Source organism: Mirounga leonina, unplaced genomic scaffold (genome assembly GCF_011800145.1).
Source record: "Mirounga leonina isolate KUSES-001 unplaced genomic scaffold, KU_Mleo_1.0 Mir_128, whole genome shotgun sequence".
Lineage (NCBI taxonomy): Eukaryota > Metazoa > Chordata > Mammalia > Carnivora > Phocidae > Mirounga > Mirounga leonina.
This window is the reverse complement of record NW_023270320.1, coordinates 35,223,192-35,236,207: the sequence shown is the minus strand read 5'-3', so window position 1 is coordinate 35,236,207 and position 13,016 is coordinate 35,223,192. Positions and strand designations below refer to the sequence as shown.

Genomic DNA, 13,016 nt, shown 5'->3' with positions numbered 1-13,016 from the left:
GAGGTCTGAGACCCGGGGTCCCCCCTTCCTCCCTGCGGGATCTGAGGTCCAGGGTCTCCACAGTCCCCCGCGGGGTCTGAAACCCAGCTCTCGCCTGTCCCCCAAGCGGGGATCTGAGGTCCGGGGCGGGGTCCCCCAGCGGGGATCTGAGGTCCGTGGTCCCCCCGCGAGGTCTGAGTCCCGGGGTCCCCCTTCCTCCCCGCGGGATCTGAGGTCCGGGGTCTCCAGGGGCGCCCGCCTTCCCGCAGGCGCTCTGGGGACGCGGAAGGGTAGTGGCCTGGCCTTCCGAGCGGTGATTCCGCGCGCTGACGACAGGGCGGCGCACGGGGACCCGGTGCTCGCGGGGCGAGGGTGACCGCGCGGTCGGGGATTCAGAGCAGTTACTTTCCAAGTCCCACAGGCGCTGCGAACTACGACTGTGCCCCTTCCCCGGCCGCAGTTCCCAGGTGGGCCAAGTGAGGCTCCGGGAAGCTTCTGAGTGTCCTTACGGAGACAGAAGGGTTTGACTAGGTTTTTTTGGGACACTGGTCCTCGTAATTTCCAAGGGGACAGAAAGACTCGCGGAGGCGAACGCTGACCAGCAGTGTTAGACTGGTGGCGAGCCCGAGACTGGGCACTGGAGAAGCCCCTCTGTCCCCTTTAATGCACGCAGAGGCCTTAACACCCCCCCCCCCCCCCCCAACCCCCCTTGGGTTGTTTAGAAAACGTGGATGAGCGGATTTCCGTGGAGCCGGAGGGGAGGGGCGCGCGTCAGCCGTGCGCATGCTCAGTCTCTCCCAATCCTGGCTCGCCTTGTTTGGCGCGGTGCGGCGGGTGCGCATCTTACGGTCTCTCATGGCGGCTCCCGGGACCCCAGGGCGCCAGGTCTTGAAAGGTGAGGGGACTTCCTGCACTCTGGGAGTTGAGTCGGCGGCAGCGGGCGGGCGTGAGGGCGTGCGTGCAGGTCTCGGCGAGCGCGTGAACTGGGCTCGCGAGGCGCGTGGGGAGGGGAGCCTGGCCTTTCCGGAAGTCAGCCCGGCCCCGTGAGGAGGGAGGCTGTCCCCGAGTGCGGGGCTGTCACGGTGCCTGTGGGGCGTGGGGGGCTGTCCCCGGTCCGGTCCAGTCCCTGTCCCTGTGGGGCGTGGGGGGCTGTCCCCGAGTCCGGTCCAGTCCCTGTCCCTGTGGGGCGTGGGGGGCTGTCACCGCCCCTGTGGGGTGTGGAGGGCCGTCCCGGAGTCCAGTACTGCCACTATCCCTGTGGGGTGTCCCTGTGGGGAGTAGGGGGCTGTCCGGAGTCCAGTACCATCACCGCCTCAGTGGGGTGTCCCTGAGGGTGTGGGGGACTGTCTGTCCCCTGGTACAGGAAGTTGAGTGGCTGTATGGTCCTTTACACAAAACATATTCTTCACTAGAATAGTCAAGCCTAGTTTAGGAATTTGGGAAGAGCTTCCAGTGTTAAGAAGGTAAGCCTTGGTGTGTGTATGAATAAAGTTGTCCTTTGTTTGGAGTTTTAAGAACCATAATTGCACTAATGCTATTTTGAATAGGCTTTTGATAGAAGCAGCTTTGAATTTACTTTTTAATGTAAATAGAATGAGATAAACATCTATTGAACTTCTTGGGGAGGGATGCTGGAATTTCAGATATATTCCATGCTAATATCTTGTTTATTTTCAGACGTGGTGGCATATGTTGAAGTCTGGTCAGTGAATGGAACAGAAAATTACTCAAAGACATTTACAGACCAACTTGTGGATATGGGGGCAAAGGTAAGAAATGCATTTTACCACTGCTACATATGGCAGTCCTCTGTACCTAATGAGAAATGCTTGTATTTTCTTATTCTGGGAGTTACTAAGTAGAACAGGAGGGATGAAGGACAAAGAAGAAGGTAGGTAAGCAGTGCGGTGGGGGAGGGGTGAACCATGATGTGAAAAGGTTCAAAACAGTCGGATTCATAGAACAGTTGGTCCTGTGGGTGATGCGAGAAAACTAGCCTAGAGCCATGGATTCTGCCACTGGTTAATTGGATGCAGGATGCTGTTGACCAATGTGAGAAATACAGGAAAAGGATAAGGTTTTTAAGGGAAACATTGTGATTTTGGGCATATTGAAAATATCTGACAGACATTTAGATATACAGATCTGGAATTTGAGAAAGTCACGGCTATAGATAATATTGTAGGGGGTCAAGACCCTGTGGGTCAGGTGAGACCACTGGTGTGGGAATGACTCAGGCTGTTAGAATGAAAGGGGCTGAAGGTGGAGCCTATTAAGTATTTGGAGGGCAGGTGATGGGAGCAGGGGACCCAGGGACAAAGAGGAAATGCCAGGAGATTCTGGAAAACTAAGTCTGGAAGTCAGAGGAGGGAGGCACTTCAAAGACGGAATTTTAAAGCAATGCAGACTCTTCAGACAAGTTGAGACTGGCAGGTGTACTTTAGGTTTGAAAACTCTAAGGTTATTATTGAGTGTAGCACAAGTGAAATGGGTAAAAGGATTGGACATTAGCCCAGGAATGAATGAGATACGTACGAGGAATGGAGATGGTGAAGACAGGCTGCTCTCAGAGGGACTTGAACTGTGAACAAAGTGTATTCATTTGTGCAGCTGTCGGGGACTTGGGGGAGGATGACATAGGCTGGGTGAAGGGAGAAGATTAATATGGTGAGAAGATCGGTGAAGGCAGGGCCGGAGTTTAGGGTGAGGGGAGAGAGGCCCCCAGGTTGTAAAACAGAAGGGGACATTCAGCCATGGGCAGAGAGGGTGCTCCTAAATCTTGTCTGGCTCTTGCTAGCCCCTACCCTGGTGGACAGAACAGACTGCAGACTAGAGTGGAGAGTGTTGAGCATGTAGGGGTAGGGCGCCCTTGTGAACCTGAGAAGACCCCTTCTTTTCTGATCTGTTGGAAGGTGGGAACCAGAGGGTGTTTCCTTGTTTTGATGCCTGCTACCTTCTTGGGCTAAAAGACAAGGCACAGTGGCTGAGAAAAAGGCCATGGAGTGTGGGAGCTGACAGAGTGGCGTTTAAGACCATCGTATCTTAGTATTAAGAACTTCGATCCCTTGGATCTTTTTGCTTTTCACGTTTTGAGCAAATTTTCAAATAGAAAAGTGGAACATAGAGACCCAGTAATTAACATCTTAACATACTTGCTTTGTCTTCATCTCTTCTGTACAGTATATTTACATGGGTATGTTTTTTTTTCTAAACTATTTGAAAGGGAGTCACAGATAAAATTTGCCCCTAAATTGGTTCGGTGTGTAACCTCTAAGAACAAGGAATTTCCCTGTATAATAAAAAGGCCATTATCACATCTGAGAAGGTTAACAATGGTTCCTAACGGATTCGACCACTGCAGAAAACTATTTGTATTTCTGCCAGTGAATGAGAGCCTGACTTGTTTGTACTTGGTTTTGTCTTTACTTTCAGCCCTTTGGTGCCTTTCTGGTGGTATATCATCATGGTTTGAAATTGTATTTTCCTGCATGTTTTCATGTATTTATTTTGAGGAGCCTGTTCAAGACTCCAGCTCGTTATTTCCATTGGATTTTTCCCTCTCTTCTTGATTTGTAAGCATTCCCTCTATTTTTCGGCTGACCCCATTGTTTGCCATATGAATTGCAAGATTTTCTAACTCTGTGACTTGTTTTTTCATCTTTATGGTATCTTTTGATGATAATTGGAATATGGTTTATTTCTTTATGGCGAGCTTTGTGTGTGTTCTGTTTAAAAAAAATAATAAAACTGTGCCTTTACCAAGATTACGAAGATTTCTCCTCTGTTATTTTATGGAAGCTTTATCATTTTGCCTTTCACATCTAGATTTACTGTATATCTGGAATTGATTTTTATATATGGTGTGAAATAGTTTCATTTTCTTTCCCATGTGAATATTCTTTTATCTTAGCACCATTTATTGAAAAGACCATCCTTTAACCAGTCTCTGAAGTAATTAATGCCTTTGCTTGTCATTGGTCAGGTAACTGTGTGTTTCATTATCCGCATTATCTGTTCTCATGACAGACCACAGTCATAATTGCTCTTTATAATGAATCTTCGTAAGTCTTGTTGTTTTTCCTTCAAGGTGTCCTGGCTGTTCTTTGCCTTTTGCATTTCCAAATATATTTTAGAATCAGTTTGTCAGCTTTTAAAAATTTTGAATGGGATTGGATTGATAAAAATAGATCCATATGAAGAGAACTGATGTTTTTACAAAATTGAATCTTCCAACCCATAAACTTATATGCCTTTGTTGATTTTGGTTTAATTTCTTTCAGTAATGTTTTACAATTTTCTCTGGTCATTTTTCATGCTATTATAGATGGTATTTTTTAAATTCCCTTTTATAACTGTTACTGGTATATAGAAATAATTTTTGCATATCTACTTTGTGTCCAGAAGACTTAGCAAACTCATTTATGGAATATGGCATTTTGGGGACTTAAAAAAGATGTACACAATTGAATATTATGTGCACAGGACAGTTACTCTATTTTCTAATCCTAAGCCTTTCTATTTCTTTTTTTTGGACATACTGCACTGGTGAGGGCCTGTGTTGAATAGAGCACACTTACCAGGCATCTTTGTGTGGTTCCGCTTCTCAAGGGAAAGCTTTTGGCATTTTCACCTAATGCAATTTTTTTGTTTTGTTTTTAAATTGGAAGATAGTTGGCATACAATATTGTATTAGTTTCAGGTTTATAAAATAGTGATACCACATTTGTGTACATTGTGAAATGATCACCAGGATAAGTCTAGTTCTCATCTGTCACCAAAGTTGTTATAATATCCTTGATTATATTCCCTATGGTGTACTTTTCATCTCTAGGACTTAAAACTGGAAGTTGGTTCCTTTTCTAATTTTCACATATTTTACCCATCGCTCCTGCCCCTCTGGTACCCACCAGTTCTCTATTTATGAGTCCATTTTGTTTTTTAGATTACACATATAAGTGATATCATGTGCCTAATGCATTTTTTTTTTTTTTACCAACTTTCAGATCCTAATTTGCTAAGAGTTTTCTTCATGAATTAACTTTTTAATGTCATCAGTTGTGTTTTCTGCATATAATTGAGATGATCATAAGGTTTTTCTCTTTTACTTCGTTAACAGTGAATATTTAACATTAAACAACTTTGCAGTCCTGGAATAAACTCAGGTGGTGGGAATGCATTATCCTTTTTATGTATTTGTTGATAACAGTTTGCCAATAAGGGGTGATACTGGCTAGTCATTTTCCGTTCCTGTAGTGCTGTTACGCGGTTTGGTGCTAAAGATAGGCTGGTTTTGTAATACAAGTTGCAGAATTGTGACTTTTTTTTTATTCTAAGTTTGTATAGGATTGGTATTATTTCTCTCTTAAATATTTGGTATAATTTGCTGATGAAGCCAACTAGTCCTTGAGTTTTCTTTGTAGATTTTTTAAAAACTTTTTTGTTATAGTTTTTCATCTGTTTGAAAATTATAGGATATGCATGTTTTCTATTCTTATAAGTGCTTTTAGAAAGTTGGTATTTTTGGTTTTTTAAGAAATGTATTCATTTCATCTAAATTTTCAAATTTATTGGATCAAAGCTATTCATAATATCCTGTTTGAATTTTTTTTTTTTTTTTTAAAGATTTTATTTATTTATTTGAGACAGAGAGAATGAGAGACAGAGAGCATGAGAGGGAGGAGGGTCAGAGGGAGAAGCAGACTCCCTGCCGAGCAGGGAGCCCGATGCGGGACTCGATCCCGGGACTCCAGGATCATGACCTGAGCCGAAGGCAGTCGCTTAACCAACTGAGCCACCCAGGCGCCCCTGTTTGAATTTTTTAATGTCTTCACAGTCTATGAGATGATCCCTTCATACTGATATTGGTTATTTGTACCTTTTCTCTTATGGTTATTTGTGCCTTTTCTCTTATTTTCCTTATAACATTTACTTGGGTTTTATTGATTTTATTAGTTTTTCCAAAGAACCAACTTTTGGTGTTCTTGATCCTCCTTTTTTTTTTTTTTTATTAATTCTGGCCTCTTTTTTATAATCCTCTAACTCAGTCTTTGGTTTTAATTAGCTGTTCTTTTTCCCGCTTTTCAAGTTGAGCGCATTGACATTTAACCCTCTTACTTTTTGTACGTGCATTTGTTTTGACTTTGTTAAATTCATATTTGTTAAGTGGAACACAGGGTGCTGAATGGTGAACAGCAGTTAAACAACAGACTATAGAGAAATTGAAACAGAAGTTTATTACAGGTTTTGGAGGAGATGCATGATGCCACACGGGGAGGTCAGGGCAGAGTACAGCCAGAGCGAATGAGAGGACCTGAGGCATATGTCTTTATTAGGGTCCATGGTGGAATGCTTTCAGTTTCCTAGTCTAGGGCTGGATTAATCAATTCAAACCAAAGAATGAGGTTTTGGTAGCTCCAGAACCTTATCTAAGGGGCACACAATGGGAAGGACCTTGAAGGCAGAGGAGATGGTTGCTCAAAGGGCCATTGGGGAACTGACATTTGTGTGTGACTCTGGGGGCTTTTATCTAGGGTATGTGTTTGTATGAGGAATTGGTGTTGGTTTAAGACTCCTGCAGGATGCTTGGCCAAAAAAATGGATGCCAAGACAGCAGTACTTAGCTGGAGTAGCTTAGCTAAACTCTGACAGCATTTTAGGTTATACAGTTCTCCTTAAACTGGGTTTTAACTGTATTCCCCAAGGCTTTGTTGGGTAGATTGCAATATCTAGGTCTACTTTTACTTTTTATTTTATCTAGTGGTTTATGTTCTTGTCTCATCTGTAGATTAGCTTGATGTTTTGTTGTTTTTTTTTTTTCTAGTTGAGTATTGTGTGTATTTAAAATTGTTTGGAATTAATTTGAGACCTAGAATTGTATTCTCTTTCTTCAGAAGAGATTCACATTTGCTTCAGTCATGTTTTTAGTGCTCATAATCCAGGATTATCTTAATCCAGTTGCGGGATTGAAGATGATTTAAAACTGGACTGCAGACCTGTGAGGGCCACTTATGACTATGGTTTACTCTTACTCCTGGATCTGCCCTTCGGGTGCCCATACAAGATATGAGGGTTTTGCCAGACTCCCTTCTCCCATTCTGAGGCTGGCAGTCCAATTTTTGCCCCTCTTGTCCTCAGAGACATTTAGAAGTGCTACCCATTGTTTGCTAAATTTGACAAAAGCCCTAGGGAAAAAATGACCCTGAATGCTAGATTCCTCTGTCTGGTTGTGTCAGTCTGTACCTAGAGTCTTGGCTCAGTGATAACCCCTCACTACCTCAGTAGTTCTCCAGGGTCTTCTGTTAGGTTGGTAGGTAGGTAGATAGACAAAAAGATATATATGTATATTTTATCAAAGCAATACATACATGTTGTTTAAAAGGGCAAATGTGCAGTGCCATGAGGTTCATAGTACAAACAAGGAGAAACCAGCAATCCTTTGTTCTACATTTCTCACTCTATTTTTTTAAGTCAGCCTTTTTCAGATTTGTTTTACCTGTTTCTTTTGGTGTTTACCTTTTTATTGCTGAACAGTGTACATATTATTACTTTGATAAAATTAAGTATTGTTATAAGAATGATGTATTGGACCATTTCCATTCCTGGAAAGATTACATATAAAAGGTAAAGTTTTTGACACCATGAGTTTGAACATGCCTTTATTATACCTTTCTTTACCTTTGATTGATATTTTAGCTGATTGTAAAATGCCAAGTGTATATTATTTTTCCCTGAAGGAACTTCTGCATTGTTTTCTGACTTCCAGATTGCTGATGACATTGTCGTGTCTCACTGTTGAGTGTGATTTATCCCCACCTTCACTTCCTTACTCTCTTTTAATGTCAAATCTTTCTCTACTCCAGCTCTACTGAAATTTCAGGATGATATACTTAATATGGTTCTGTTTTCATTTTCATGCCGGGCCCTTGGGGGGGGGGGGGTCCTTTTTTTTTTTTTTTTAAGATTTTATTTATTTATTTGACAGAGAGAGAAATAGCGAGAGCAGGAACACAAGCAGGGAGAGGGGGAGAGGGAGAAGCAGGCTTCCTGCCGAGCAGGGAGCCCGATGTGGGACTCGATCCCAGGACCCTGGGATCATGACTGAGCCGAAGGCAGACGCTTAAGGACTGAGCCACCCAGGCGCCCTGGGGGGGTCCTTTTGATCTAGAGCACATGCTCTTTAATTTGAGAAATTTTTCTTGAACTATTTCTTTTCCATTTTCTCTATTCCTGTATTTCTTCAACTATTATTACTTAGCTCTTGGTTCCCCTGGTCTTAGCTGATGTTCATATCTTATATCTCTTATTGCATCCATCTCCTTGTCTTTCTGTTGTCTTGTCCTACGGGGAGAATTTCTCAACTTTATTATTGTTCAGCATTTCTATAGACTTTTTTTTTTACTTATGTCATCATATTTTTAATTTCCAAGAGCTCTTTAGTTCTCTGATCCTTTAAAAAAAAAACAAAAAACCTCCCCATCTTAGATATCTTTCATGAACACAGTGTCTTCTGAAGATTTAAATGAATGTTATTTTCTTCCAAATACATTAAATGTTTTTAATTTTAATTACATAAGTATTCCCTGTATTGTCTGTTTCCTGTGAATTTTATTTTATGTCTGATGTAGAAGGTTGTCTTAAATGTCCTTAATTAATTGACTTAGCTCCCATTCTCTCCTCTACTAAAAATGCATTGCTGGCTCCTGTCCACATTCCCTCTCCTTTTTATCCTTGTAGAGCTCTAACTCTGTACGTCACATTTTTTGAGAGGGAGCAGAGATAAACACGTGTATAACATACCATCCTAACTGGAGCAGATAGGTTTTCTAAGTGGCATTATCCATTTGTTAGCGTAGTTCTCTGTGACCGATTATGAGAAATGGACTTGCTGGGGTAAGGGTTTTAGATGTTTTCCTTTTGTCAAATACTGAATAAAGTATCCTTTTTGATCAATTTTACTTATGAAATTGTTCAGAAATGGTAATTTACATTTTGTTTTCTGCCTTTTGTCTGCAGGTTTCAAAAACTTTTAATAAACAAGTGACTCATGTTGTGTTCAAGGATGGATACCAGAGCACTTGGGACAAAGCACAGAAGAGAGGTGTGAAGCTCGTTTCAGTGCTCTGGGTCGAAAAGTAAGTGGTTTCTTTTTTTTTTTTCTTTAAGTATCTAGTATTGGTTGAGTGTGGAGATATTTCTCATACATCACAGACCAGATAAAATGTGATTTTGTCTTTTCTCTACCTCTTATTTGGGCAAGTCATTTAATCCTCAGGCCTTGGTTTTAGCAGCTGAGGAAGGACCTGGTATAATCCTTAACCCTGCCTAGAGGGAAGATGACCGCACAGGCCCTGAGACATGTATGCTTGGTGTATTCAGGAAAGCACAAGGAGGTGAATGTGATGAAGCAGATAACATCTGCTTGGCTGCCACAGCTAAAGTACCGCAGGCAAGGTGGCTTAAACAACAGACATTAATTTCTCCCAGTTCTGGAGGCCAGAAGTCCGCCATCAAAGTGTTGGCAGGGTTTGTTCTTCTGAGGCCTGTCTCCTTGGCTGACAGATGGCTGTCCTTTCCGGGCCTTCACCTGGTCTCTGTGTGTGTTGGTGTCCTAATCTCTTATTGTAAGGACACCAGTTGTATTGGCTGAGGGCCCACCCTAATGGCCTCATTTAACCTTAATTATCTCTTTCAAGGCCAGATTGCCAAATATAGTTGACACTCGAAAAAAAAAAGGATTTGAATTATGGAGGTCCACTTATATATGGATTGTTTTTCAATAAGAACATTGGAAAATTTTTTGGAGATTTGTGACAATTTGAAAAAACTTACAGGTAAACTGCGCAAGCTTGAAATACTGAAAAAATTAAGAAGAAATAATTTTAAGAATAAGGTATATAATACATAAAACATTACAAAATATGTGTTAATTGCTTGTTATCTGAAAGGCTTCTCTGGTCAGCAGTAGGCTATTAGTCGTTAAGTTTTGGGGGAGTCAAAAGTTACATGTGGATTTTTGATTGCACAATGTGGAGGCTCCCCTAGAGCCCACGTTGTTCAAGAGTGAACTCTACAGTCACATTCCTACTTGGGATTAAGACTTCATGTGAATATTGTGGGGGACATAATTGAGCCCATAACTCGTGTGGTCAAGGGGAAACGTTGGAGGAGATTGAGGCCAGAGACGGGTGGTGGGGAATCAGGTGACGTGGGGCTTTGTGGAGTGTGATTCAGAAGAGATGTATGTGGGAAAAGGGGCAAAGGAAGAGGCAGGAGTGGTTGGAGGCTGCTGAATGATCCAGCCTGGAGATGTTGCTTGCACTAGGGTGGTAGTAACGTGGTCATGAAGAATGGTCAGATTCAGGATGTATTTTTGAAGGTAGTGCCAGACTAGATCTCCTGAAGATTTGGATATGAGTTTGTAGAGAAGGGGAAAAATCAAGAATGACTGTGAAGTGTGGGCCTGAGGAACCAGAAAGATGGGTTTGCCGTTTTCCAAGATTGGGAAGGCTTCAGAAGAACCAGGTTTGGAAGGGAGATCATGAGTTCCGTTTGGATGTGCTGAATTTGGGGTATTTATTAAGCACCCATGTGGAGGTGTCAGGTAGGCAGTTGGATATATGAGTGATGAGCTCCTTGGAGAGATTGAAGATAAACATGTGGGAGTCTTCCTTATACAGATGTTATTTTAAGCTGTAAATCTGGATGTGACCTCTTGGTAAGTATAGATAGGGAAAGGAGGTGGTTCCAAGGTTGAGCACTCTAGTGTTGGGTGTTGAGGGGGAAGCCAGTGAGGATGGGATTCTAGAAATCAGGTGAAGAAAGCCTTCAAGGAGGGGATAATGATCAGCTGTGGCAAACAGGTTGAATAAAGGTAGGTCTAAGAGGTTACCACTGGAATTAGCAAGGTGGTGTCTCTAGGATCTCCTTCTGGTCTTGCTCCTGCCCTGTTCCCTAGTTCCCTAGTTCTGGTCTTGCTCCTGCCTGTTCCCTGTTCCTAATCCCTAAAACTAGCAGTTTTAGCAGATTAGTGGGAGCAAGACTTGTTCAAGTAGAAGTTGGGAAATAGTGCATGGAGACTACTCCAGTGGGGAACAGAGAGCTGGGACAGTACCTGGAGGGGGGTGTGGAGTGGAAAAGGTTGTTTAAGATGGGAGAAATGACAGCATCTCTGTATGCTGACAGAACTGATCCAGTAGAGGGAAATTTTGCTAATGCAGGGGCAAGAGGAAACATTAACTCATGCTAGTGGGTTATTAAGGGGGATGAGGGAATAGACTCTTAACACACAAGCCGATGGGTTATATAGGTTATATAGGTTATATATAGGTTAATCTTATGTATCCTATAGTTTATATAGGATGGGTTATATGGGATCAAGGATAGGAGGGAATGCAGAGTATACGGGACAGTTGCTGCTAAGTGAGTAGATGTGGCTTCAGGTCTAAGGGAAATTATTTCCTGATGCCGCTTTCTCAGTGAGAGGAAACGAGGTTGTGACCTGAGAATGAGAGGCTTTGGAGGTTTGAAGAGAACACAAACACATGAAATAATTGTCTAGAAACTTGAGAGAGTGGGTGGATCAGAGTGGGACTAACGGTTCACTTGAGGATGGTGATAAGTTGAACATGAGGCCCCGAGTAACAGGACAATGGTTTATCCAGCAACCCACAAGCAAGAAGGAGGCGGAGTGTTGGATTTAACCAGGATTGGATTTTGCCAGGCAACCACCATAAAGGCGGTTGGAGGGATATGGGAGGCAGGGATAATGATGGACTGTGGACTCCAAGCTTGACTGGGGATGGGGGGTTGTGAAGGGAGCAAAGGATGGAGGAAGTGTTGTTTGATGAACAGACCATAAATCTTAGTTGGGTTGAGGAATTGTTGGGGATGTACAAGAGGTTGTGTTTGGGAGGACAGGGGGATATGGTTGGAGAGTGTGATGCTTGAAATGTAGATCATGGAGAGTATGCTGAGAAAATGGAATCCGTGGTAGCTACTCTTCACAGGACCCCTGTCCTTCCAGTTAACCTGGAAGTAGTTCTTGGTTTGAAAGTAACAAGTACATACGAGGTGCTCCAGAGAAACTAGAACAAATAAGACAGACACAGCACCTCAAAGAATTTATAACTTAGTGGAGGGGGCAAGTAAAATGCCATGGTGGAATGGTCAGGACCATAGTGACCACAACTCCAGGAGCCTCCTATATTGTGCAACATTGCCGTGGAGAAAGTTACTTTAAAAAGTCAGAGTTCCTCACATAGGGTTGAATGGCCATGCCTTGTTACTAAGTGGTTTTTTTTTTAAATTAATGGACTTTATTCTTTTAAAGATTTATTATTTATTTATTTATTTGAGAGCAAGAGAGTGAGAGCGAGCTTGGGTATGCACTAACAGGGAGGGAGAGGGAAAGAGAATCCTCAAGCACACTCCTCACTGAGCTCAGAGCCCAATGCGGAGCTCCATCTCATGACTCTGAGATCATGACCTGAGCCAAAACCAAGAGATGCTCATCTGACTGAGCCACCCAGGCGCCCTGGACTTTCTTCTTTTAGAGCAGTTTCATACATCATTATCAGGGTCTATGCCTCTATATTGCTTTGCTGCTTTCGTATGAATTTACTCTAGGTTTCTAAAACATACCATTCTCCAGAGGTATTTATCATATGTGTCTTTAGCTCAAGACAGTCCTGAAGTGGCCACTGTCAGATTATAGATAAGGGAACAGGGCAGGAGCAAGACCAGAAGGAGTTCTAATTATTATAAGATAGAAATGGATGTGTTTTCCATAAGAATGTAGAAAGAGATTTAAACCTTTGATTACTATGTATGGATGTATATAGTATGTTATGATTTTAAGTTTTAAGTAAATTAAGAAAAAATAGTGTCTCATTTATCCATGTTTACTATTTCTGTTACTCTTAATTCTTAAAGATCTGAGTTTTCTCTGGTGTTTCCTTTCAAAGTGAATAATACATTTAGATTTCTTCTTTTGTTATTTTTTTAAAATTAAGATAATATTCACATATCATAAAACCCAG

At 42.3% G+C, this 13,016-nt stretch overlaps 1 protein-coding gene across 2 annotated transcripts in view; it reads left to right on the top strand.

Moving 5' to 3' along the window:
• Positions 1-771: 771 nt before the first annotated feature.
• Positions 772-13,016, top strand: part of MCPH1 (microcephalin 1) — a 248,745-nt gene continuing 236,500 nt past the window's right edge. Inside the window, exons 1-3 of one of the 2 annotated variants that reach the window (XM_035004310.1) lie at positions 772-874; positions 1,657-1,748; positions 8,992-9,110. In XM_035004310.1, the coding sequence (XP_034860201.1) occupies positions 835-874; positions 1,657-1,748; positions 8,992-9,110 (251 nt within the window). In that variant the 5' untranslated portion in view covers positions 772-834. Of the gene's footprint in view, positions 875-1,376; positions 1,443-1,656; positions 1,749-8,991; positions 9,111-13,016 lie in introns of those variants that run through there. The other variant, XM_035004311.1, reaches the window with a different exon arrangement.